Source organism: Sceloporus occidentalis, unplaced genomic scaffold, assembly GCF_023333645.1.
Source record: "Sceloporus occidentalis isolate IW3139 unplaced genomic scaffold, rSceOcc1.0.p SCAF_13, whole genome shotgun sequence".
Classification (NCBI taxonomy): domain Eukaryota; kingdom Metazoa; phylum Chordata; class Lepidosauria; order Squamata; family Phrynosomatidae; genus Sceloporus; species Sceloporus occidentalis.
Genome location: NW_028316993.1, coordinates 16,206,734 through 16,234,715, shown reverse-complemented (window position 1 = coordinate 16,234,715; position 27,982 = coordinate 16,206,734). Strand labels below are relative to the sequence as shown.

The 27,982-nt window shown below is 40.1% G+C and overlaps 1 protein-coding gene across 1 annotated transcript in view; it reads left to right on the top strand.

Annotated features, from left to right (window-relative positions):
• Positions 1 to 27,982, top strand: part of AGO3 (argonaute RISC catalytic component 3) — a 31,477-nt gene that overhangs the window by 2,712 nt on the left and 783 nt on the right. Inside the window, exons 2-18 of the mRNA XM_089479288.1 lie at positions 5,151 to 5,322; positions 8,534 to 8,654; positions 9,852 to 10,060; positions 11,426 to 11,562; positions 13,685 to 13,819; positions 15,087 to 15,174; positions 15,305 to 15,452; positions 16,443 to 16,562; positions 16,683 to 16,805; positions 18,962 to 19,095; positions 20,617 to 20,801; positions 21,604 to 21,763; positions 23,469 to 23,559; positions 24,337 to 24,531; positions 25,497 to 25,631; positions 26,768 to 26,869; positions 27,602 to 27,801. Of these exons, the coding sequence (XP_089335414.1) occupies positions 5,151 to 5,322; positions 8,534 to 8,654; positions 9,852 to 10,060; positions 11,426 to 11,562; positions 13,685 to 13,819; positions 15,087 to 15,174; positions 15,305 to 15,452; positions 16,443 to 16,562; positions 16,683 to 16,805; positions 18,962 to 19,095; positions 20,617 to 20,801; positions 21,604 to 21,763; positions 23,469 to 23,559; positions 24,337 to 24,531; positions 25,497 to 25,631; positions 26,768 to 26,869; positions 27,602 to 27,801 (2,455 nt within the window). The remainder of the gene's footprint in view (positions 1 to 5,150; positions 5,323 to 8,533; positions 8,655 to 9,851; positions 10,061 to 11,425; positions 11,563 to 13,684; positions 13,820 to 15,086; positions 15,175 to 15,304; positions 15,453 to 16,442; positions 16,563 to 16,682; positions 16,806 to 18,961; positions 19,096 to 20,616; positions 20,802 to 21,603; positions 21,764 to 23,468; positions 23,560 to 24,336; positions 24,532 to 25,496; positions 25,632 to 26,767; positions 26,870 to 27,601; positions 27,802 to 27,982) is intronic.

The window sequence follows — 27,982 nt, the reverse complement described above, 5'->3', positions numbered from 1 at the left end:
TGGAGCCAAGTAATGTTGAGAGTATTTAACTGATTATATCTATAGTGGCAGAATTCAAGTGTATGTAGCTTCCTTGATTGAGTCTTGGGCCTGTTACAGACAGCCAAAATAAAGCTGCTTCGAGTCACAGTGGAGGTATGGTGTTTCAATGATGCATGCGTCCTAAGCGTCCAGAAGCCACACCAAAGCCACACTGAAGGGCTGGAGCATGGCTTTGGCCGACTTCTGGACTCTTAGGACACATGCATCATTGAAACACCATGCCTCCACTGTGACTCGAAGCAGCTTTATTTTGGCTGTCTGTAACAGGCCTTGGTGTGTGAGAGAGAGATCTTCTATTCAGGCGCTGACCAAAGCTGTTCAACTTCAGCAGGTGTTCTGTTTCATATGCCTTTAGCCGTAATTATTTACAGTCAGACCTCCGTATCCAGATTCTGAATCCCTGGATTGAACCATCCAAGGCTTGACAATATTCACCCCAGAAATCCAAAAAGCAAATCTTGATTGTGTATTTTTATGTAAGGGACACCTTTTTATTATGCCATTCTATATACAGTGGACCTTTCCCTTACACAGAGGATCTGTTCTGGACCCCACCACCACCACACACATAAGACAAAAAGCACATGCTCAAGTCCATTGAAAACAATGGGGCTCATGCATGCACGCCATTCTTTTTATTACAGTCTGGCTTCAACATAAGCTGAAAGCCGTGTATGGGCTGCCATGCTTCCAGGGAGAGGTGGTAGTAAGAAGCCTCAAGGGTTGCCTGTGATGTCCTTATAACTATTTCTGTTATTCTTCTATGCCTTCAAGTCATGTTTGAGTTATGGTGACCCTAAGGCAACCCTCTTAAGGAGTTTTCTAGAGCTGAGGGTATGTGACTCACTCATGGTCATCCAGTGAGTTTCCATGGCCAAGTGGGGAATTGAACCCTGGTCTCCAGGGCCACAGCCCAATGCTCAAACCACTGCACTACATTTAGGCCCCATACAGACAGGCCAAAATAAAGCTGCTTCGGGTCACTTTGGAGGTATGCTGTTTAAATAATGCATGCGTACTAAGAGCCTGGAAGCTGCACCAAAGTCATGATCCAGTCTTAAGGACTGGTGCACAGCTTTGGTGCAGCTTCCGGACCCTTAGGACACATGCATCATGTAAACAGCATACCCCCAAAGTGACCTGAAGCAGCTTTATTTTGGCCTGTCGGTATGGGGCCTTAGTATACTTTAGTACTGCTGTCTTGTGCTTTCAAGTCATTTCTGACTTGTGCCAATCCTATCATGTGGGTTTTATAGCAAGATTTGTTCAGAGGGGGTTTGCCATTGCCTTGCCTTGGGGCTGAGAGCATATGATGCGCCCAGGGTCACCTAGTGGGTTTCATGACTGGGCAGGGAATTGAACCCTGGTCTCCAGAGTCACAGTACAAAGCTGGAATCACTACACTGGCTTTGGTGGAGAATTTATTTTTAATAGCCACCTTAAATGTGCCTTCTCCACAGAACTAACATTCTCAGAGTCCCACAAGGAAAGCGAGCAATATTAAAACTGGTTCATATCAATAAGGTGGAGGAATCTCTCCCATCGCAAGAAGCAGGAGAGAGCCACCCCTGTGATGGCAGAGGGAGGCTGGCAGGTGAAAAGGGAATCCCAGCTGGCTCCCACTCCATGACAACGCAAAGGCAGCCAAGTTGGAGCAGGGAATTTCTTAGTGTCTGAGTGGATGTAGCTCAGGGAGAGGAGAAAGAGACATGTTCTTAAAATGTATTTCTCATGGCTTGGCCTCATAATCACAGAGGTGTCTTTGACAATGCTGGCCTTTTGGTTTACTAATAGAGATGAGCATCACCTCCCACAGTTGGACATGACCTGACAACTTTGTCAAAGGGGAACACCGTTACCTTTATTAATACAATCCACATAGGAAAGATCATTGTGGCTCGGTTGCTTACATAGCTCCATGGTTTGCCCACTTTTTGTTACATTTATAGTTGTTTCAGGACTTGATCGTTACGGTATATGATGAAATTAGTGCATAAACTAATCATGACTTGGTTACAAGACAAGCTCATGTTGTGAAAGCATTTTCTCACGTGACTTGAAGTTGGTTGTGTGTTTGTGCTTTCTAAAAACTCTTCCCTATATAGGATAGTTTTTAGAGGAGCTCTTAGGCAAAGCACACTTCAAGTCAGCGGATGCCAAAAGAAATGTGATGTTCTTGTATCTCCTATTTGGTTTTCTTTACATACATGTGACAAAGTTAACAGCTCAAGCTTGTGGGTGGCAACATGCGTGGCTTCTGCCATGGTGTAGGAGTCGAAAAGTAGAGGATCGGGCCGAGAGCTGACTTTGTTATGTCTCCAGATGATGACAAGTCTCACATGAGTCATTCTAGGAGTAATGCTGAGAGCTCTACAGTTACTCTCTGTATGCATTTGCCCTTTTCTTGTTTAAGAAAAGTAAAGATAATGAAATGAGAAATGCCAGCACTTATGTGCTTCCTGTGCAAAGCAATTTACAGAATGTGGAGACAAAATGCTCAGGACAGAAAAGGAAGAAATCAAGAATGCTGTTTAGCTACAGATGCCTATTCATACATAGCCCCTTTCTCTTGATTTTGGTGTTGACTGCCCTCAGATTAAATACATGAATCACTGAAATTTCCATCTGAGGGGGAAAAAAACCCTTCTACTTTGGACCTATACAGTCTCAGTTAGGTACTTTTATGGTTTACTCTCCTTTAACTCTGTTGGCTGCAGAGGTTTAATGCTTTCAGCAGGTCTCTTGTGCTAAGAAAATATTGGCATTCACTTTGTTAGGAGCTGCCAGCAAATTATGAGATGTTTCTCTAGTGTAATTTTGTGGGGAAATGGTGAATTGGATCCAGTGGTCCTCTTCCATAAATAAGGAGAAGTCTGGAAAGTTTTGAAACTAGCCGTGTCTCCTACTCATGAATTTCTTCTATCTTTGCTGTATTTTATTTATAGTTTAATCAAATAGAGATACAGTACATCTTGCAGTACAGTGCTTTTAGGAAGCAAAAGAACAGAGAAAATATGGATTTAGGAAGGTGGGTTGTGAGGTGAATCTGAGGTGTGGGATTGGAGCCATTTTGTGTGTGTGTCTTCAAGTCGCTTGTTGACTTATGGCAGCTCCATACATTTCATAGGATTTTCTTAGGCAAGGAATACTCGGAGGTGGTTTTGCCATTTCATTCCTCTGAAATATAGCCCTACAGGACCGGTATTTGCTAGCATCTTCCATCCAAGTACTAACCAGGGTTTGAACCTGCTCATCTTCCAAGATCAGAAAGAATCTGGTGCTTTGTTTAGGTTAAAAGGAAAGGAAAAACTGGTGTCCTAATGGCCTTCTGACCCTGAGATATTTGATGGCTAAACCGGTACAGAATGGAAGAAAGCATATTTGTTTAGATATTATCATGGTTAATTCCTCAATTTATGTTGTGAGATCATTAGGGGGGGTCTCCTGATGATTCATCCCAACCCTCATCGCTCATGAATTTGAATTTATCTCCTTTCCCAAAGTAGAAGTTCCCTTTTCTCTTGGGTGGATTGCTGCCATCAGCCACAATGGATTACATTGTTAGGACTCAGAGGCATTGGCTGAACGTTTTAATCCACTCACATCTATGGAGCATGATGTTCTGTGTGCAAAAGCTATGCATTCTCCCTCTTTAACAGCTGACCAAGAGAAGAGAGCAAGAAAGAGGAAGGAAAGGTTGAAATCAAGGATGAGAATCAGAGAAATCTTCAAATGTTGTTGTACTGTAAGTCCCAGCAGCCCTTGTTAGCATAGCCAATAATGAGGAATGCTGGATGAGGTAGTCCAGCAGCATATGGAGGACAACATAATCTCCATCTCTGGAAAGCAAGTTCTTTAATGCTCCTTCCTGTTTCCTTTCTAGGCTTACATCTCTGATCTTAGTACCATGCAGATACCACAGGAGCAGAGGTTATAATAATTAAACGGTGCAACTTATTTCACTGCCAATACTTTAAATGCATTATTTATAGAAACAATTCATACAAGTTATAGAAACAGTGCTTGTCTTGAGAAAGCGTTGCTGGAACCACGTTGGGATGGCAGTTTGGGCCATCTATGTCAGAGAAGAATGGATTCCAGCTGAAAACAGATGGAAATGATAGTTGCAGAAATTGCAACTAGCCAAGTATTTCATTTAGCTTGGGAAAAACAAGAGCAGTATAATACTTGTTTTAAAGGTAAAAGTGCAGGGAAGGTTGCAACTACCAATGGACAATGGTAAGCAAAAGGATAGCTTTAAACTCTTGGAGGTGAAAAGCTGTGGGATCGGTCTTTGTATTACAGTTATAGAACTAAAGTTCATTAAATCACAAATGGGTGAGTTTATGAACAATTTACCATTACGTGACCATCAGAGTCACATAGGGGTTTTCTCACTGCTTGTAATTTTGCTTTGAATCATCTATGGTTTTGCTCACGCATTGAATCTACCTGATCATTATATAGAACTCTCCTTTCCCTGAGTTTGGAGGGTGGAGTATGTGTTTGCTTTGTGTGTTGTTTAGCGTGATTGCTTGAATAATTATGAGCTCTTTGCTCTGCAAGCCCCTTTGTCTCCTCTGTTGGCAGTTTGGTTTGTGCTGAATGGATCTTTGGCAATCTCTGAGGGCTCAGTCTTACAGAAGGGTCAGACTAGATAAACTTTGGAGTAAATTCCTGATATTATGTACTGAGTCGGAACAAGCTTTAGGAACCTGGGCATGTTTTCATGTTGCCTTTTCAGTCGCTGTATTTCCCTCCATGCATATAAAAGTTATTTCAGGAGATAATGGGATGGATTTTCAATGATGTGCTGTGTTATGGTTTGTATTAACTTTCAATACATTTTAATATTTAATGTCTTAACTTTATAAATTGTTCAATTGCTTTTCAAATAACTTTTTTATTTATATATTTATCAAAGTTTCTTTATAGTTACTGGGAGAAAGGCAGGATGCAAATGAATGTAAGAAGGAAGGGGTTGTTGTTGTTGATGATGATGTACTGTATAGACTTCACATGCATTTTATGCAGTGTAAACAAACAATTGGACTTTACTAAGATTTGTTCAATGTAAAAATCTAAACTACTTTCCCTGTTTTTGGCAGGACCCGTTGGGGCTCAGCCCCTGCTCATGGTGCCCCGACGACCCGGCTATGGCACCATGGGCAAACCCATTAAACTGCTGGCCAACTGCTTCCAAGTTGAAATCCCAAAGATTGACGTCTACCTCTATGAGGTGGATATTAAGCCAGATAAGTGTCCTCGGAGAGTGAACAGGTGAGAGACGATGGTGAATGTTACTACACTTTACTAACAGATATGCAGTTATCGATGAATTTAGATGCTGTGCCTTTTTCTACTACAGGAGCTGGAGACATGACACATAGGAATAATCAGAGTGTTCTTCTGTCTGATCAAAATACGTTTGTCCCTAATTTTGTCTGTACGTCAGTAAAGTATCCGAAAGTTATTTATACTCAAAATTAAGAGCATCTTTTACTTTGGGATCTGGAGACCTTGGGTTTGATTCCCACTGGCTGGCCTTGGGCAAGTCACTGCTCTCAAACTCAGAGGAAGGCAATGGCAGTCCTCCTCTGAACGTAATTTGCCAAGAAAAACCCATGATAGGATCACCTTAGGGTCGCTATAAGTTGGAAATGACTTGAAGGTACACACAGTACATATAGCAGTTAGGATAGTTAATAAAGGTGTGGGTGCTAAGTAATAGCTGCTTGTAGACTGAATATACATTTATTACATTGATGCTCTCAACAGGATTATAGAATTAAGAATTGCTCGTGAAAATGATATGTTTCTTACGTGATGGTTAGAATGTGTTAATTTGTTCAATGGCATATTTGATGTTGAAACTGCTAGTATGTCAAATATTTTAGGTGTAAGTGGAATCTAATCTGAAATTGAATCAGCTTCCCAAAGTTAAGATATCATTGTGATTCTGGTCCTGGCTCTGTAGGTAAGTCTTTATATAGCCTAGGACTAGGTTGTCTGACAAGCTGTCAAGTGGTCATATGTCATTCTTGTGTCCCTTTGCTGTTATACGTGTATTAAATATTGTCATGTATATTAACCTGAACTGGTATGTTCAGTTCTGTGGCAGGATGTTTAAGTTCTGGGTTTTACTGGTTCCATGCATCTGGTTCCAGTTTAGACTTTCTATGTTTTGGTTTATACTGTGAAATCCAAATTGCAATGTGTAGTTGAATGTATCTCAGTTTGTTTTCTGTTTTTTAAAAATGCCCTTTTTACTACACAAGGTGTTTGTTGTTAGCTGCCCATGAGTCAGTTTCGACTCATGGCCACCGTGTGTATGAGACATCTCCAAGCCCCCGCCAACCACTTTGCTTAAGTCCTACAGGCATTTTGTCTGGATCAAAAGTTGTTACAACTGCCCTTCTGAGCATATACTGTTTAAATGACATTTAAAATGCAGTTATGTAAGCAGTGCCTGTTCATAATTTCTCATCATGGTTTCTCTTATTAATCGTTTGGGTTCTTGCAAAGAGTTCTCTACAATTAAAGATAAAGACTAGTTTAACTCGTTTTTAAAGCTAATTTGGTGGCCCTTTCATTTATAAGGTTTCATGCCTTTGATCCTGTCTACCAACAAAAATGAAGCATTTGACAACACCAGCCCAAGCTGATATTGCAAAGAAAGTATATATATATATATATATATATAGAGAGAGAGAGAGAGAGAGAATGAGAGAGATTTGTCTAAATGCTATACTGTAGTGTTATAGTATAGTTTCCAGTGACCTATTCAGACACTTGAGGCAAAACTGGCTAGATGTTTTTCCCTTGATACTAAAAGTTTTTGCATCCAAAGAAGCAAGGACTGCCATTACTAACCCAACTGGTTAAAATAAGTTATTAAAAATGATGGCCACATAATTATCACAAAAGTCAAATAAATTCTCAGAGGTCCCCAAGGACAGAAAGGTTTTTATACCAGATGTTTGTAGTGTCATTTATATGGCCCTGCAGTATGTGTCGGCCCATTTGGGAATCAAAATAGCCCTGTGTAATTGATTCAAAAGACAGATGATTTCAACTGTAATTTCTGCAATAGTCATTGTGTGAACTCTTTGTTTTTGTAGCTGACTGATTTCATACCTGCTAAAGAGTTTCATCAGCTAGTCTTTGTAATGCTGTAGCAATGAAAACCCCACCAGAATTTAGGATAACTAGATTTTTCAGTTAAGTCTTTCTTAATTATGGCCCATGGCCTTATTACATGCTACTTAAAATATTGACCATAGGTTGTATGGAAAATAGCTGGCTTGAAACCTAGATAAAATAGAATGAAATAAAAGTAGCAGACAGGAAAAATGTTTAATTTTTGAGAGCTTAATCCTTTGAGGACTGCTGATTCTAGAGCATAACTTTGGCCCCATACAGAGAGGCCAAAGTAAAGCTGCTTTGGGTCACTTTGGAGGTATTCTGGTTCAGTGATGCATGTGTACTAAGAATCCGGAAGCCATGCCAAAGCCACTATCCAGTCCTAAGGACTAGAGCACAGCTTCCGGACTCTTGTTAGTATGCATGCATCATTGAAACAGCATACCTCCAAAGTGACCCAAAGCAGCTTTATTTTGGCCTGTCTGTATGGGGCCTTTTTGTTGCATGGGAAGGGGTTAGTAGTGAGTAAAATATAGAAACGTGGCCTAATTGTTTTCTGACATAGACCCAAGTAAAAATTGATTTTTTAAAAAATGAGGCACTTTTCTAATAGTGGTTGAGTTCGCATACAACTGTTTTGTTGAAGTAGCTTGGGAAGAACCATTTTATGTATATAAGCTTTTTGTTTTCGGTGGCGTGAGAAAACAGCGACTCTTAGTAACACAAGATGCTGTTGCAAGGCCACTGAAGATATTTTGTGTCCTAATGTTGCTCTCGCCATGCAGATGGGGTTGCAATACTGTAGCAAGAAATATTAACTGGATTAATTAAAAAGAAAAACCTGAATAGTTTACAAACTTTGTATAAGAGAATAATACGTTGGAAAGAGCTGGGCTTGTTGTCTCTTCATTAGAATACACGGTTTGTCATTCATCATTTTGGGCCTTTTAAAAGAAATATTAAAAGTGTGTTTGGCACTGAGGAAAGAGTAGTAATCATTCTCAAATGCAATGACCCCAGACTTTATTTTGTATTGATAGTGTGAAAGTTTATGGATGAATGCTTGTGCTTATTGTGCCACAACAACTCTATAAACACGTAGAAGATATTTCAAATACCAACTCTCTTCAAAGATGTGAGATTTAGGGTTGATAAAAATCCCATCTTTCCCGGCTGATGGCTATATTGGCTGGGATGATGGCAGATGTAATCCGACATTTCTAGAGGATTCTAAGTTGTTAAAGGCAGAATTAAATGGTGTGAAATACAGTACAATTTTTTGGCTTGTGGTTTTAACCCCATTGCTGCCGTGCTGTTCAAATGCAAATGTACTTGTTTCTTTTCCTAGAGAGGTGGTTGATTCAATGGTGCAGCATTTTAAAGTGACAATATTTGGGGACCGCAGGCCAGTTTATGATGGCAAAAGAAGCCTTTATACAGCCAATCCACTCCCTGTGGCAACAACTGGGGTAAGTTAGTTTTGTCTTGCCGTAAGTTCTAATTGCTCGCAAGTTAAAGGAATTGCTTTCCCAAAGTGTTACCTTTTTATTGGTGAAAAGATGCAGAGGTAGCTGTGTTGGCCATTTAGTAAATTCAAACAAAAATCCACCGAACTTTATTGCCCAACTGAAATGCACAATATACTAGTTGCAAGCTTTCGAAGTTCCACTGCCTTCTTCATCAGGCAAGATGTTACATACCAAACAGGAGAAAAATTAGAGATGTTAGTAAAATGCCTGCATTTTGTTGTTTCTGCCCTTAGTTAAGATGCTATGGGGAGGTAACATGTTGGTGGTCATTGCAAAGTTAGCCAAATTCAATGAAGCAACTTGAGCCAAAACAAGGAGGGTGGGGAAGAACAGGTCTTGACCTGGAGGACATAGCAGCCTCAAACTTTACTGTCAGAGAAGCTGTTGAGGGGAGCATGGCTAATGGTGTATAAGAGCATGTGACAGTGATGGCTACTATCCCCCCAAATCTGCACTGCCAGACTCAAACCCGGGACCCTCTTAAGTGTCCCCTGCATTATAACTCCCTTTAGATGCCAGCCCTCTGGGTTCCAAGTCCCCCCCCCCGGCTTGGCACCAACTATTTTTTGACAGCCACACATCCGCTATCTAATGTGTCCCAAACCTAAAAGATTTTTCTCAATGTTGGTAGCATTTTAATGTGTTTCTGAAATCACTTCAGACAGCTGCTTGTTGAAACAAAATAATAAATTTATTTACAACTCAGGCTGAATACAATATCTCTTTTAGTGGATGGTGTTCACAGTGGATATGGTGTATAAATATTTTATTAGTTACACACCTTAGTAGTTTCTTTAGCTTGCCTTTCTGATTGTTTCTTTATAGCTTTATATATGTTCCCTTACAGGCTTAAGTTCGCACAGAACCTTTATTAAATTTTTATACGCATCTTATAACCCTCCTGGTCAGCTGTGACTCAACTAGTCACCAAACACTATGTCTCCTGCAGGACGCTACAACAATGTAGTAGTAGTAAAATTTATTTGGTCGTTGACCAGTATACAAATACTTGATGAAATAATAATGTAATGGAAGTGGCTTTCCTTCATGCTTTCAGCCTTTATGCCCCTGTCCTTCTGCTTTCTCAACACTTTATGTGCTTACAATCTTTCTTAAGACATTTTTTTCTTCCAATAGGTTGATTTGGATGTCACATTGCCAGGAGAAGGTGGCAAAGATCGTCCTTTCAAGGTGTCAATAAAATTTGTTTCCCGGGTGAGCTGGCACTTACTGCATGAGGTTCTGACAGGACGAACCTTGCCTGAACCTCTGGAATTAGACAAGCCAATCAGCACTAACCCTGTTCATGCTGTTGATGTGGTGCTACGACACTTGCCCTCAATGAAGTAGGTCTTCTGGACAGTTTTCTTAATTTCTTTCAAGCAGACCTCTTTTCAAGGCTATACAAGTGTTTTGGGGAAGGGAGAAAAGTTGGCACACATTTCACATTAATGCTACGGTTGGAGGTGGCTGAGCTTTATCCATTTGGCATAGACGGGGGTTCTTCTGGAAGATCATTGGCTAATAAGAAACTTTCTACAGTTGAGGTCATTTAGGAGTGATCAAGGACAATGAGATGCTTGTGTTGAGTTTACCAAGTGGCGGCCAGTCAGACAATGAGCACAAATATCAAATGCACTGTAACAAGTGCTTTGCATGTCTTACTTACTCAGATTCTGTTTCAGAGTTTATATGTTTTAAAGCAATTTAGTGTGTACTGATACTATCAAAACACCGCTGGTTTTGTGGCAGAATTTCCCCAAACAATCAAGATGGAGGATTTGTATTTCACCTTGGAAATTCCAGAAATATGAAGCTACTGTCCTCTGCACCTTGGTGTAATTGGATTCATTCTCTTTTGCATGTCCGTGAAGTATGATTTTCCTCTCTAACAAGATGAAATAAAAAAATAATCTGTTAAAATAATCACTTCAGACTTGTGGATTTCCAAAAGAGAAGTGAAACCTAAGACTGAGGTGATATACTGAGGCTAAGAGACTGAAGAATGAAACCAGGTGCTCAGAGTTTACATTTTACTTCTGTTGCAAAGTTATTAACACAGTAATTTTCTCTCAGTCTGGGAACAACCCCAAACTCAGCACTGGGAAAATAAACCTATTTTACAGGGCTGTAAGTAAGCATAAGTGAAAGAATGTACGTGAAGCACTTCAAGGACTGAAAGTTCTACACAGATGGAAATAAATGCTATTAAAGTAGCTTTCAAAACCACTGAACCTGAAATGCTCTCTTTTGACAAAGTCCCCATATCCTGTGCTTCTAAGAACACTGGAAAACTGTATTGTTTCCTAGACAAAGTAGGATCTGACAAAGTAGTAAGTAAATTTCTTTCACCTAAATGAGGAGTGGCACATGTTAGGACACCACTTAAAGGGAATTGTTTTACTGTTTTGTCCGATCCTATTTTAAGTTTTTGAATGACAAGCCATGTAGGTTACAGAGCTTGTCTTCTGCCTCTTCTGTTGCCCTAAGTTGGAGAAGAGGATGCCATTCTGCTCCCATCCTTACCAAGGTAAAAATCAGCTTCCAGTCTATTTGGCTTTTGTGCATGGAAGCCTTCACTTCAAGTAACCAAACGTCTTTAGCCTGACCCTGCACAGTAAGCCACTCCTGGTATTGTCTGTTTATAAGATATTGCTTGAAGAAAACTCTTTATGAACAGTGGTAGTATAATTTGACCTTTTTTAATATAGGTATACACCTGTAGGCCGGTCCTTCTTCTCTGCTCCAGAAGGCTATGATCATCCCTTGGGAGGTGGCAGGGAAGTATGGTTTGGATTCCATCAGTCTGTTCGGCCTGCAATGTGGAAAATGATGCTAAATATTGATGGTAAGACAATAGTCCTCTCTTTGTGATATATGTCATAATTTTATTTGCATAAATGATGGTTGTGTATGCCATCCTGTGCATTCATTGTTTGGAAGTTAAAATGGTTTGTTTTAGAAGTTTCACTTTTGAATGCAGGTTAAATCTGTTGTCTTCATTTTATGGCCTACACTATTTTGCCTTGAGATGGGAAATGGATATGCCTAAATGAATCTCTGTGCCTATAGGACTTGCAGCTTAATACAGTGGGTGGAGGGAAAGAAATATAGCAGTGCAAATGTAGTTCACTTTCAAGCCCTGGTCCACATTACATTTCTTGCTTGCTGTCTCCAACGTGACCTTTAAATCAACTATGATTAGCTTTCCCTAAACCAGGAGTGGATTGATTTCACTTGAGTAGTGTACATCTTTTACTCTTACCCCATGGTTTACCAGTCTCTATTTAAAGAAGGAGAGCAAGACTTGCATCTTAAAAGTGAAGGCATAAGTTTCTCTTCCATTCTGAGGATGTACTCCTAAGAACTTTTAAGGAATGGAGAAATGGTGACCAGCTTGCCACTTCTTAATGAAAGCCTGGCTTTCAGTGCAGAAAGTCCAAGTAGTGGCAGGTGTTATAAGCCAGGTTATATTGAAATAATTTGAAGTTCATGAGGCGGCATGGTGTAATGATTTGAATGTTGGATTATGATGCTGGAGATCATGATTCAAAGCCCCATTTGCCCATGGAGTGTGACCTTGGGCAAGTTACACTCTCTCAGCCTCACAGGAAGGCAAAGAGAAACTCCCTTGGAACAAATCTTTCCAAGATAACCTCATGATAACTTTAAGGTCACCATTAAGTCAGAAATGACTTGAAGGCACAAGGAGCAAGATAACAATGTCCACAGATATAGACCACTGACTTCAGCATTGATTGGATAATGGATAATGGAAGGCGGTTGAACAAGTTATTTGAAATGTTTGTGGTTCGAAAGAATAAACTGATCTCCAAATCTCTGACTTAACTTTACCGTTATGCTTTGCGTAACCCAAGGCTAAAGACCATCCAGCAAGAAGCTGATTCATTTTTAGTTTGAAATGCCTACATGAACATTGTAGTTGAGGAGTTAAGCCTTTGTTGTGGAAGAATAACTTTTCCCATCTTGATTGGAAGATGGCATGTGCAAGAAATCCTCTGAAACCTCTTAATCACTGCCCAGCCAATGCTAAGTACTTATAAAATCTTTTCCAATTGGTTGGGTAAATCGTTCTGATGGTGACAAACTGCAGCAGGTTGGGGCTTGGAGCGGACAGAGTATAAGCTATTGGTGTTCATTCAGCTAATCAGCATCTGTGGGCATCTAGCATGCGTCATGTGAAGTTGGCGGGTAGCTGATGGTGACGCATGTCTGAAGAATGTTTTGTTGTATTTGTATGGGGACATTCTGATTGGTGTACTTGAGGCCTGGGAACCTCAGAAATACCTCATTAACTCTTTCACAGTCTAGTAATTTTGCTGTATGGGAAGTGCTTGAAACATGTTGCTTCTCTGCCTAGTGTTCAGTCACTGTAGCAAAGGTGGGGATAAATTCATCACTGCTAAGTTAAACCATTTATAATGTAGCAAAGCTTCAAATACCCCAAAATGCTACTTGAGTACATATTATGCTGCACAGTGAGATAGTGTTTGCACACGTTATTTTTCTTTTCTCCTGTAAACTATTGTATAAACACATGCTTATTAAAAAAAACTGTGGATATCTAATGGGAGGGCTTCAAAGCTAATTTGGACTTGTGAATAGTTAGATGCTTTATTAGGCTGCAGCTTAACATGCAGAGATATAGAGATCCCAAGTGTTTTGGATAAGGGAGACTCAATCTCTACTGTACACTTTTCAAAAAGGTTTAATGGAAAATTGAGATGATCAAAACTGTTTAATTTTTTGTGTGTTTTCATATAAATATGAAGTCAAACTTACAACAGTCATGTGGTGTGGAAAAGTTTACCAAACCTCATAATTTCAGGTTCTCTTTCGATAATTCATTTAGAGAACCATTTGTATACAATAGCCTGCTTTACTCACCACAAAAATGTTTTGGAGAACGTCCATTTCCTCACCTGTTTCTTTTGAAAATTTCTCTTAAGTTTCTGCCACTGCCTTCTACAAAGCACAACCTGTAATTCAGTTCATGTGTGAAGTTCTTGATATTCACAACATCGATGAACAACCACGACCTCTGACTGATTCTCACCGGGTAAAATTCACCAAAGAGATAAAGGGTAAGTACAAAAATAGCAAATGAACTGTATAGGCAACTCAGAATGCTTTCAGTAGCTTTCTCTGCACTTGCTGTATTGATGATGTTTGATGTTACTTAGAAAGTCAGCTAAGCCAATTTTTATTAACCTGTGTTGTTTTGTGTAACGTGATACACATGTGTGCATCTGTATCCACCTGTATTTCAAGTTCCATCTGTATTTTAAACAGTATGGAGGGTGGAGAGCAGACAATGCTATTTGAGAGATAAGGAAGTGTATTATGTGTTTTCTTTTTAATCGTTTCTATTTTAATATGTTGTGCCCTACCTTGAGCCTTGAGGAGAGGTGGGAAAGAAATACACTATTATTATTATTATTATTATTATTATTATTATTGTCATCATCATCTTGGATCACCTTGTGAACAGATCCATCTCACACAGATTCTTAATTGTGTTCCATGGAAGTAAGGAGTCCATGACTGGGCTTCAGGAGTTCAGTAAATGGACTACAAAAATGTTTTTTCCCTCCTTTGATTTCCTTCCTGTGTTAACATGATTTTTTTCCTTCCCCTGGGAAGGGTGTCTGTGGCTTTCATCAGATCCTCATAAAGGAAATCATATAGTTCACTGAACATCAGCAACTTTTAAAATCTAATTACACAGTAGAAAACATGTCAAGGGCCACACATATCTGTGTGCACACATGCAGAATAGAATGTGGAGAGAGGTCCTCTGAAATTTTAGTGTGGCTTGTTGTACCCATTTGTGACTTTTTTTTCCTAGGCTTGTTCTTTCACATATGAAATTATAAGCATTCAGTGTGTGTGTTACACTTCCTACAATTGTGCCATGGTACAGTGCGTCCTCGCCTTACGCGGGGATCCGTTCTGGATCCCTCCGCGTAAGGCGAATTCCGCCTATGCTTGAGCCCCATTGGAAACAATGGGGCTCGTGCGCGGCGGCGTGGGCGTGCGCGGGGCGCAACGGGCGCGCTCGCCCATTCAATTGAATGGGACGTGCCGCCCCTTCCGCCCCGCGCGCGCGCCGCGGCTTGAGTGCGTACGCTCAAGTCTGCGTATGGCGCGCCCGCTTATGGCGCGGGCGCACTGTATTAAGAAACCTGCCTTAATACCCGGAGACTCTTATTGTACAGTACTAGTCATTCAGATACATTTAAATACATTTTCATAATGTTATGAAATAGCTGTTGCATTTACCACACAAACCTTTTGGGTGCAGGCATTCTTTGACATTGGTATTCTTTCTCACCCATTGTTTTCAAATAGGTCTGAAGGTTGAAGTGACTCATTGTGGAACAATGAGACGGAAGTACCGCGTCTGCAATGTTACACGGAGACCTGCCAGTCATCAAACGTAAGCAAGTGTTTGCAACTGTAAGCATGTAACAGTTGATCATAGTACTGCTTTCTGGGGGAAATGAAACAAGGGAGAAGTTAGGTCTCTCTGTTTTGCTTTCATGAAAATGCACTTTCTCTTTTTTCAGTTTCCCATTGCAGTTAGAAAATGGCCAGACTGTGGAGAGAACGGTAGCACAGTACTTCAGAGAAAAGTACAACCTCCAGCTGAAATACCCTCATCTTCCTTGCCTACAAGTGGGACAGGAGCAGAAACACACCTACCTGCCTCTTGAAGTAATTTTGCTAAACTTTTGACATCTTTCTTTTGTGTAAAAGCATTTTATATAAAGAGAGGAGGGCGTCTGAAGATAACACATTTTATGTGTGTGATGAAATGTGTTTTAGGCCATCAAAACTTATGCCATAATGCCACTATTAGTGTTTGAGGAGCCACAAGAATCTGTGCTTACAATTTTTTTTTAAATCTACCAACATTTGTCTGAAAGTCCAAACTATTTTTGCACATATCACCTGAAAACATCATTAAACAATAATTGTGACCATTGGTCCAGGATGGTCACTCTCAAAATTTTTTGCTCATAGGGCCTTCATGGTATTTGGGTGTATTTGTAGAGCATCCTTTCATTTCACACAAAAGGCTGATCCAGTGTAAGATGAAGAACTGAAGGTGGTTTGTGCATTTGTTGAGCTCTGGCCTTTTCCAATCAAGTGATCTACATTCATCTGCAGTTCTGATTAGCAGAGGAAGATCAGTATTGATAATTAAGCTAACATTTGCAGAAACATGTATAAACCCTTTATAGTGGTAGCATCTTTTCTTTCCCCAGAGAGGTTCACTAAAATTATAGTCTTTATGGACAGCTAAAATTCTTTTTAATCTGTTAGGTATTTTACAAACTTTTTATATCATAGCTTTCTTATTTGTTGCTGACTTTACTTTAGTATTATATACACTAGTGTTTTTATTCCTTGCTGCTAGCTTTGTCTTGGTTTTATTAGAGGCTGTTTGTAGTTGCTATTTTGCCATTTCTGTTTTATATGTTTGATATTGAATATTGTACAAGGAAGTTGGCTATTGCAACTTCCAAAGTGAAATAAAGAGGTACATGCTCCATTGCGGCTCCTTTTATTGAGTAGCCCTGGAATTGCTGAAAGACAGTTTGAAAATTATTGCACCATGCGAAAAGCTTCAGATTCATCGCATAATTCCATGTTGATTTGTATGATGTTATTCATGTGACTTAACGTGTCATATTTCTATAGGTTTGTAACATTGTGGCAGGCCAGCGATGTATCAAGAAACTAACAGACAATCAAACATCAACGATGATAAAAGCAACAGCAAGATCGGCTCCAGACAGACAGGAAGAAATCAGCAGGCTGGTTAGTTCAGTTTTGAATCAGAAAGAATAATAAAATAATAAAAATAAAACTTGATATCCCGCCTCTCTGTCAGTGACAGTCGAGGCAACCGAATCAATATGGATCCTCTTTTCACTCCAGGTGAGAAGTGCAAATTACGATGCCGACCCATTTGTTCAGGAATTTCAGTTTAAAGTCCGTGATGAGATGGCTCATGTGACAGGGCGTGTGCTCCCAGCTCCCATGCTGCAATATGGAGGACGGGTAAGAAATATTTATTTGTGTCCTATTACATCCTACAGGTCCTATTGTAATACTAGATTGGACTGTTACTTTGGCCTGTAGTTCTGTTTTCACACAGTTGTTTTGAGTCCATGTATCTGTAGAATGACCCCAGTATTCCCTTCACCAGTGTTTCATTTCTGGGCTAAATCCTGGATTGTGTGGTGTCTGCCCAACTCCAGGGGTTCGTGAAAGAATTGGATTATCTGGATTCGTTTCAGTCCAGCTTCATGCCTGGTTATGGGACAGAGGAAGCTTTGTCACCTTGGTGTAATACTATGCTCGAAAGTGGACAGGAAGGATTTCCCCCTGCACTCAGTACCTTCAATCATGGTATCTTTCTGGGTAGCCTGTCTGGTATGGGACTAGGAGGGACTGTTTGGCAGTGGCTCTGCTCTTTCCTGGAGAGACAGGTTCAGAAGAATTCCATTTTAACATTCTTAGCCATTCACCAGTGGTGTTCCCCAGGGCTTTGTTTTAATCCCCATAATATTTAGTTTTTACATAAAACTCTTACAAGACATTGGCTGAAGGTGAAGTGCCGCAAGTACATTGCTGATACCCTGCTCCTATTTTTCCTTTCCACCTAAATCTGAAAAAAAAGTAGTTTTAGTTCTAAACTAGCATTTGGGTCAGTAATAGACTGGTTGAGAGCAAACCAAGGTAACCAAAGCTGTTTATGTCCCAGAGCCAGGCCTGAAGCCAGAATGAATTAGGTTATGATATGTGCATCTTTGTATATCTTGGGTCCAGGTTATCCAAAGGACTGTATCTGCTCATATTAGCTTACCCGAATTTTAATATATACAAGGAAGTACAGTGAGCCCACGCCATATGCGGGCTTGTAATAGGCAGCTTTCAGCTTACGCTGAAGTAGCCTACAAAACGGCAGAATGCACAGCACACACGCATGGACACGCAACAAGCACTAGTCCCATTATATCCAATGGGGTTGTGAATGGCGCACGTGGCGAGCGCGAGCCCCATTAAATATGAAGGGGCTTGAGCATACACGCATTTTGCTTTACGCGGGGGGGGTCTGAAATGGATCCCCCACGTAAAGCAAGGGCCCACTGTATATATCGTAGTCCTGCCACCTCCAAAGGGGCAAGAATATTGGGGAAGGCCTTCTTGGTGGCTCTCCTAGGCTGTGGAATTTACTTCACAGAGGGATTCCCCTCCTTTTTGTCCTTACATCAGTTGGCAAATACCTTTTATTCAGACAGTCTTTTGGTAACTAGCTGGATCTAAATGGAGGTGCTGGTCTTCTAGTGTTAAATACATTACATTAATAAAAAACATTAAGGGAGTATTTTAAATTAATGTGAAGATCATTTATTGCTTATTCTAAAGACCATTGCAAAAAACAACAATAAAGACAACAAAAACCCAGGCTTTCGAAATCATAAAGTTAACTAACTAACTAAAATACATCCCTAAGCTTAACATACATACCTTATGTTATAAAACAGATTACATTGTAATAACAAAGGAAGAGTACTAATTAACCATTGGAGTCATAACAAAAAGCATTTTATACACTCATATCCTCAGATTTCTATACCAGTTAAGATGCAGTCCTTTGGATCACATATTGATTTGTTGATTGTAACAAGAAACTGAGTTTCTCTTTCACATCCTAGTATTTCATTTTCTTTAGGATAGACTCTAAATAACTTTCTCTAATACCAGCATATATTTGGCACTCAAGTATATAATGAACCATATCCTCCAACGCTGGTTTTCCACACACATACAGTCAATCCTTTACTGGGATACCGTAAAATCTTCCCCATTTCATCATCATATCTATTTGTTCAAAATGTAAATGTGTAAGGACTTTACATGATGACATTGGCAGAGTTATTGTCAGGTATTTTTTTTTACATTTATGTTCACATTTCACACTAGCTAGCAATTTCACTGTTCCTATTGTTCCTAGGGCAGTTAGTAAATTAGTGTGTAATGTAATATTTGTAAATTAATGTATTATACTGTAATGTTTTAGTTTGTGAGCTGTCTTGTCTCCCAGACTAGGGAAAGATGGTAAATAAGTAAGTATGACATAAAGTTGCATATCATTTACATTTCTAGAATACTGATATCTAAGTGTGTGTTTTTTGTGTTTATTTCCTTAGAATCGAACAGTGGCAACACCAAGCCATGGTGTGTGGGATATGCGTGGAAAACAGTTTCATACTGGTGTAGAAATCAAGATGTGGGCCATTGCTTGCTTTGCAACACAGAGGCAGTGTCGTGAAGAGATATTAAAGTAAGCCATGTGTTCAGGCAGTGAGAAGTTTCCAGTTTCACCCAACCACTTACAGAATTATAGATTGCTAATTAAGAATTGGGTGGGGGAAAGGGTGTGAGTTCAGTACTTTTCCCTTCAAACTGGTGAAACTGACCTACTTTTTTAGCTGAAATTGTTCACTGGTAGGGTTTCTTTGCCCAACCCCTTTTAACTACTGTTAGTTTGTTTCATGCATTTCCATTTATCCCTGGGTGATTTTGAGGATATTGTTACCGCTCAAGCTGGTGCATCAGGAGTTGTTTGTCAAGAGTTACCAGAAAATTTCACAGACATATCAATGTACCCTAGGATCTCAAACATTGCTATAGGATCCTGTACATATATAATATTCATACCTGTGGCTGATGCAGCAGAAATAGATTGTGTGGCTACTTCATCTGTCAGCCCAACCACTTTTCTCATTTTGTCACATCTGGTAACCTTAAGCATGGTTGAAGGCCTTCATTAGTACTACTGTTAAGCATGGCTGATGCCAACTTGTGATCAACTTGTTGATTAATGTGGATTTGAAATTACAGTATCAGATGCCTTCAAACACTGCTTAAAATAAATCCTTGTCTGTGTTGCTATACAGTGGGACCTCAGTATCCATGGGGGATCCATTTTGGACCCTACCCCCACAGATACCAAAATCTGTGGATGCTCAAGTCACCTTGTTCCCAATGGTGGTTTGTGCACATGACCACACCACCATTAGGGAAAATGGGACTTCAGGTAAGACCTTGTTATCCCCAAACAATGGGCTTACCTGAAGTCCCCCACCTCCTGGTCATCTTCTAGGTAGACACTGACACCGAGACAGCCCCATTCTCCTTCCTCTCCCCTGGGGATCCTGCTGGGTTGTTCCCTCTGTCCATGGTTCTGACCTGTGAGGAGCCCGGCCTCCATGGGGAAGGCACTTGGCTCGTCTTGAGGAGGCTCCTGTGGGTGCCCAGATCCTGGGGCTCCAGTCGCCCTCCCATGGGCATCTCTGGAACCAATGAGGTGGAGAAGGAGGATGAAGACATGTTGTTGCCCTCCCAGGTGAGTCTGAGCCCGGAGTCCGGTGCTGGCTGTGCCAGTCCTGATGCTGCTACCCCTCCATCCCCAACCAGCTACCAGACAGAGGGCACCATGAGAACAGGGTGTGCCCTGCTGGCCTCCACGGTCCCAGAAGGACTGCTGGGGCTATCCCTAATGGCGGCACAGCCACGTGTGTGAGCCACCATTGGGGACAACTGGGGGGCTTACCATCTGAGGATGCTGGAATCCGTGGATAAGGAAGGCCCACTGTACTTGTTGGCAGTGCCCCTGTAACCATGAACAATGATGAATGTTCTCACTACAGAAAAAAGTAGCCTGAGTAATTGAATGTGCGGTTCATTAGCTTACAGTTTATGAGGATGGGTGAATGATGTCTGCATATATTATAGGGGTATGTAAACTGCTATGTTCCAGTTGTGAATGCTAGTGTTCATAAAGTTCTCGTTTTGTTGCCAGGGGTTTTACAGACCAGTTGCGCAAAATCTCCAAGGATGCAGGCATGCCGATTCAGGGCCAGCCATGCTTCTGTAAATATGCACAAGGTGCTGACAGTGTGGAGCCCATGTTTCGACACCTTAAAAACACATATTCTGGACTCCAGCTCATCATAGTCATCTTACCAGGGAAGACGCCAGTGTACGGTAAATAACCAGGAAGCTGTATTTAGGTTCATTACATTTTAGGTTATTTTCTTCTGTCCTGGCTTTTTCAGATGATGATGTAACCAAAGCTAGTGGCAGTTAAATGAGTTACAGTTAAATTAGCACAAACAAGACTGTGGCTGTTAACAAACGTCCATGTGTTGTGAGTTGAGAAATGGGCAGACTGGGGGAGGAAAAGGAAGATTGGAGTATAATTTTCATTTTTTAATACCACCACTACTCCCTCCCCTCCCTTCTTCCTTAATATAGATTGTAGGCTCTGCCAAGATATTCTTTCTTTTAAATGCAAAAATGCAAATGTTGCCATAATACTGCTTGTGAGCCAGGCATCCTGTTGAATGTATTACTTGCACTGCTGTTGTTTTTTTTAAACCCATCCTTATAAATAAAGAGAGGCTGGAATATGCAAGGAACGAGGAATTGCTGACTGGGATTTGCCTTTTGTTGTTAATCTTGTTGCAGTTAAGTTTCCCTGCTTCTGTTATCCCCTTTCTCAACTGCTAGGGAAGATATGTCCTAACAAGGTGAAGAGCTGAAGCAGAAGAGCCTGCTTAGAAGCTCTTCCTCCCTTGTCAGCCTGACTTCAAGATGCTCCAGCTTTCTTTGCCTTTCTGAAGGGATCTCATTCTTCAAAATATCAAGCAGAGCTGGGTTGCTTTTTCATGGGTCATTTAGGTTTGCCACTTGAGACCTGGGGCATAATTCAAATAAACTGACACTGCAATGAAAGATTTTAGAATTATCTCTTAATTGAAGTCCTACATCAATGCTTTTTTCTCAGCGGAGGTGAAGCGTGTGGGGGACACACTTTTGGGAATGGCCACACAATGTGTTCAAGTCAAGAACGTCATAAAAACATCTCCACAAACCCTCTCAAACTTGTGCCTAAAAATAAATGTAAAACTGGGAGGAATCAACAACATCCTTGTACCTCATCAACGGTAAGAATCTCTATTTAATATTAAAGTACGTATTTGTGTAGCATCTAACAGCACTTGGCCCATAGAAGTTTTGTTCTCCCTGCAGCTGAAACCTACCAGTTGAAGGACCAGCAACAATAGGTTTTGACCAGCTGTATTACTATATTTCAACTAGTGTGGGGCTGCAGAGACAAATTAGGGGGGCAGTATACTTGTATATCCTATATTCCCAAATAATCTCCCTGAGAGGTTTTTGAGGCAGTCTTGAGTGTGGTTGAAACCAGGATCTGTGTTGCATTGAGCTCAGGATTTTATGACCTTTTTGGTAACCACAGTGCTGTCTCATTTTGTCATTGGTTTCATGTAAAATGCAAGGCATACTCTTCTTTTGGTCTTTACCTTGAAAGACTTGGATTTCCATGAATCTAGACTTGGGCTCATAGTGGCCATCTCCTCTTTTTGAGGTGGAGGACTTTTTAAAAGGTCCACTCCTTGAGGGGAACAGTTTTCTCATCACCCTTGGGGATTTTTCCAATGGAGAAAACTGGGGATTCTGTTGAAGCCATGATCTCACTGGGTAAAAAGATCCACTGTGGCATTGCACCCACCATGAAAATGACTGAACATGTGCTAAAAATACATAATTTTTCCTCTGAATGGTTCCTTCCCCATGGGTCTGAGAGCTGTTTGACACCCACCACGAGTAGGGTCTTATTACATCATTTCCTTTCCTTTCCTTCTAACGTAGAGGTGTGCGCACACCTCTTGTGTTTTTTCAGTATTTTTGAAGACCCTACCCTTCAGACAAGCATTTACTCAGAGATAAATTCCAGTCAGTTTGTATTATTTTATTATATATGTTTTTTACAGAAGCTCTTTTGTATTTATTTGCTTCACATCTATTGTATGTTGATCCAAAATCTTTGCTAGGATGAACAAATTCTCTAAATCATTGACAAATAAATACATTAGTCAGAACTGGCAAAGTTACTTCAGTGATGAGAACACTTGGCTCAATAGAAAAGACAATAATGCTGAGTAAGGTAGAAGGCTGCAGGAAAAGAGGAAGACCAGATTCTAGAGGGATAGACTCAATCAAGAAAGCCACAGCCCTGAGTCTGCAAGACAGAGTGATTCTCATTCATATGATCACCCAAGTCAAAATCAACTTGGTGGCAGTTAACAACAACAACAAAAGGGCTGCAAAAATGGCCCAAGATTCAACTGTATTCTTTGGTATACCACATCAGTGGAGCTGGGATTTTAGTTCCTACCTCTTCCCAACGCAGCCCTCTCTGGTGCAAAAAAATGGCTCTAAGGTTTTCCCAAACTTATCAGGAAGTATTTTAGGGTGGATGAAGAGCTGCAAAAGTCAGAAAGGAAGGGGAAAGACCCCTACATATACTCAATTGTTTATATATCCCCTTTTGCTTTCGTGTTAGTTATTGTATTCTGGCTTATAAGACATTATTAGAACTTTATGTGGTATTATGAGAATCAGGCCAGAATTTAAAGCTTTCACTCTGCAAAAATGTGGTCAGCTTCAGAAAGGTAAATTTTGTTACATGTGGTTTGAATGTAACCGTGAAGATCTTTTATAGATCCTGTGGGTACATGGCAGGAGTGTTTTCTTATCTTCCAGACCATGAGGCCTAACCCAGGACCTTCTGAGCAGTGCTATAGACGAATATTGGGTTTGAGGTTGACTTGTCACTTTTTTTTAAAGACCTTCTGTGTTCCAACAACCAGTGATCTTCTTGGGAGCAGATGTTACTCATCCACCTGCTGGAGATGGAAAGAAACCATCTATTGCTGCTGTAAGTTGCATTAAGAGATTAAATTTCCCCCAGATGATGAGCTCTGGTTTGGTTTTTGCTTCCTTTTTACTTGATTTTTCACTGTTATGTAGATGAAACATGTTCCATGATGTAAAATGATTCTTAGATGTCTAGAGTTTGTTGCACTCAATATGAGTATCAGCATTATTATGAATCAAATTGATTCATTCAGCATATCTGGTCTTTGCAAGCCACATGTATCTGATTCACTCTTGTCTTCTGCTCATTTGCACTATAAGTTCTATGCAGAATGGCTGGCAACAATGGAGGAACAATCGTGTTATTGAAAACCTTGTACCACAATAGACTGTTCTGTTGTGCCTGTTGGTTTAGCGTTGTGAAATGGTGTGAAAGTTAATGTGTAAGAGACGCTATTAGGGTTGCCTGTAGAATTCAATTCTGTTCATATATGTTGAGTGTGTTTGCTGTGTGTGTATTTCATGATACCAGGCACATTTGGCATTAATGAAATGCTGATGAAGTATATTCCATCCAGTTTTGCTCCATAAAAGTAATTTCTTTCCTGGCTCTAACAAATGAAATGTACTTCATTTTGAAAGTCATAAACTTTCATACAGCAGATGGTTTTCACAGCTTTCAGTAACTGTTTTGTCATTTTCTGAAGTCCTGTTTTAAATTATGCCTTTGTATCATGTAACCCCCCCCCCCCACACACACACAGACACACACAACTAGAGAAAGCATACTGCAGATGTTGTCCTTGTGGAACTATTATATTGTGTCTCTTGTCTTTAGGTTGTAGGTAGCATGGATGCCCATCCAAGCAGGTACTGTGCCACAGTGAGAGTTCAAAAACCTCGCCAGGAGATAATCCAAGATTTGGCCTCCATGGTTAGAGAACTTCTCATCCAGTTCTACAAGTCAACACGCTTCAAGCCCACGCGAATCATCTTCTACCGTGATGGAGTATCAGAGGGACAGTTTCGACAGGTCTTTAGATAATTTATATCCTGTGTCTTCAGCCCTAACAAGGTCTGCAGAACAGCTAACAGAGCATATAAAAACACCAGTGTGTATTAAAACAGGAAATCAAACAATGACAACAAAGGAAAAAGCTACTTCAGTTGCAGTGTACCAAAGAACTGAAAATGTCACATAAATGTAAAAAAGTAAAACACATCAAAGAGAAAAATAAGCCATGAAACTAGATATATACAACTATGACAGGGCTGGGGGCCAGATGTTCAGCCCAGCACTTGTTGCAGGTCCCATCAGCCCAGAAACTGGCAAAAACTGTAAAGCGGGAGGAAGGGGAGAGATGTGACCAGACATCTACTCCCAATGTTGGTTTGTGGTTTGGGGATTTTTTTTTGGGGGGGGGGGGGAAGAGGAAGAAGGATAACCTATCGACCCCAAACTTTCTCTCCTGAATGGCTCTAGGAGTGGCAAAGTCATTTTTGGGCCATCTGGGAAACCTCATAAAAGGTCTTTGTGGGCTGTGTGTAACTTGTGCGCTGCAGTGTGTCCATTCCTGCATTAACCACTCAAAGCATGTCCACTGATCAAAACAAAGCTTTCCACCTGAATTAGATGTAATTGGTGAAATGCCAGTGTTCCCACTACTATAGTAAAAGTCATTTTCCAATGGATTGCGAGGCTCAGCCCAATCTGTATTGTCTGTCACAGTGTGAAGTTCAGAGTCAGCCAAAACCATGGACTCCTTTTTTTCTTAGTAGACTGAAGTAGAAATACAGTATCACCAACTTATCTGTGTTACTGCAGAGGAGCTGTTCATTTGTTTATGTATGTCTCCCAAGTGCTTTTGATCTAGCCAGGATCTCACTGGGATCTAGATAGTCACATCTATGTGTTTCTGAGAACGGAAATTTGATTTAGGCATCATGTCTTGTTCGCTGTTTGAGAGGTAAGTTAACTTTTCTGTTTCTGAACTGTAGGTGTTGTATTATGAGCTGCTAGCAATCAGAGAGGCCTGTATCAGTCTGGAAAAGGATTATCAACCTGGCATAACATATATTGTTGTTCAGAAGAGGCATCATACAAGGCTGTTCTGTGCTGATAGGACAGAAAGGGTAAGACTTTATCCCATTACGCTGTAGTTGCTTTCACACAGATAGCTAAGAATTATAATTTTTAAGCATTTATATGGTGCTTTAGAGAGCTTTGCAGCACTTTTCAGGCATCATTTTGTAATCCTTACAACAGCTCTGTTAAAGTAGGTAATCATTATAGATCATAATTATTCAGTGCACTGAAGCTGATGACTGAAGCAAGATTATAATTGAAGATGACCTGATTTATCACCCAGCCTCTTTGCCATTATGTAGCAGCAAATTAATTAATCCCTCACTTGGTAAATGCTTTAAAAGAGAGGCCATACCAAGACTGCAGTCCAGCTTCATTTTGATGTGGGTTTTGAGAATCATTCCATAAAGCTGTCTGATATTAAAGCTTTTGGCTTTCCCACTTTGTACAAGACATTAGGCTTCTTTATACGTGTGAAAATATGAGTGGCTACATGGAATAGTTCTCTGCCATTCATTGAAGTCTGTCTGCTGTAATCTCTATTTTGACTTGTCGCAAGAGCTCTTTTTTATCTCATGCAGAAGAAATCGAATAACCAGAAAAATAGAGTCGCATGTATCTAATACAGCTCCAAGATCATCATTTGAGGCTCCTCTCCTGCCAAGTGTGATGGAGGGCTATGAAAAGAGATGGCTTTTCAGTAGTGGCCCTTCAGATGTTGAATAGACTTAGAGAAAGACCAAGCCCTTTAAACAATGTTATGGCTTCATACTGTTTCAAGCCTTGTATGGCTATTTTTCCTCTGCTCCTACTTTTTACCACCATTTGCTGAATTTATTTTCCTCTGTTATGTTTTAAAGTGCTTTTTCATTGTATTTTGATTTTTTTTTTTTTTTGGCATTTTGTTTGAGGTAATCCTTGTGCGGCATTTGGAGAATCTGGACTGTAAAGCAGCTTGTAAATTAGATATTAAATAAATAAATAAATAAATATTACATTAAATAAATATATAGAATACAGTATACATGCATTAAATTCCATACAACCATTTTAAAAATATCTTAAAATGTATTTCTTTCTTTCTTTCTTTCATCCCTCATATTAGCATTTGCTATAAAATTTGGCAGCTAATCTTTTCTCTATGTTTATTTTTTTCCCCTTGGGGAAACACTTCACTTTCTAGGTTGGAAGAAGTGGGAACATCCCAGCTGGGACAACTGTAGATACAGACATTACACATCCTTATGAATTTGATTTTTACCTCTGTAGCCATGCAGGAATACAGGTAAGAAATAGGCAGAGATAATACATGCAAGAGAGGCTGGTGCTGTTGGTTGGAAAGGAATCATCAGTGAATCTGCTAGCTGGATTAATTTTTTACTTTAACCAAAGCAGTTTAAAACAGCAACAACTGACTTGAAGTCAGATATTTCCTCAAGGATAAAGTAGTTGTTTATTATGAGATTTAAAACATACGTTTAAGTAGAAATGTCATACTACCCAGGAGAGTAACTTTAAACCTTTGCTTGCATACTGGATCTTTTCTGTGGTATTGGAGATAAGACTTATGTTACCAGACCAGTGGGAAACATACCCAGGAAGCTTGGCCAGTTGTAACTCCTGATAAAGAGGCAATTTATATGCTTATTCTAAATGTAACCACATTGATATCAAGTTCTTATGATGTAATGCCTTGTTTAGTTATTGAAAGGTAGTCCTTGAAGCTTATTCAGTCTCTTATGTTTTTGTACTTAAAAACTTAATCAGAAATGAGTGATAAAATATGCTGTGATACTTTCTTGGGGATGCACAGTGGATGGCATTCAAGGTTTGCTTTTAAGTTCAACAAAAAATCAGAGTGGGACCAAAATAATAGGAAGTCCTTTTCTCACACCCACAAGAACTATCCATTTAGATTTACACTGTCATTCTCCTGCCAATCAATCAATAAAAATTGCTCTAGTTTTGAGATAAAGGTTAATTGGACTCTTTGAATCAATGTTCCCTTTTTACTTAGGGTACCAGCCGTCCCTCACATTACCATGTATTGTGGGATGATAACTGTTTTACGGCAGATGAACTTCAGCTGCTAACCTACCAGCTCTGCCACACTTATGTACGCTGCACACGATCTGTGTCTATTCCTGCACCAGCTTATTATGCTCATCTGGTTGCATTCAGAGCAAGATATCACCTTGTGGACAAAGAACATGACAGGTAAGAGTCATGCTGCCAACCGTCTTCTTAGGGTAATGTGTGCAAATAGCGTGATTTGGCCCCTGGTTAGTTTGCAGAATATTTTTATATAACAACCAGAAGCATGATCCCTTTATAATCACTTTTGAGGGGTCATTTCTATCTAGGATGCACCTGAATCTAAAAGGCTAACTAATGTGCA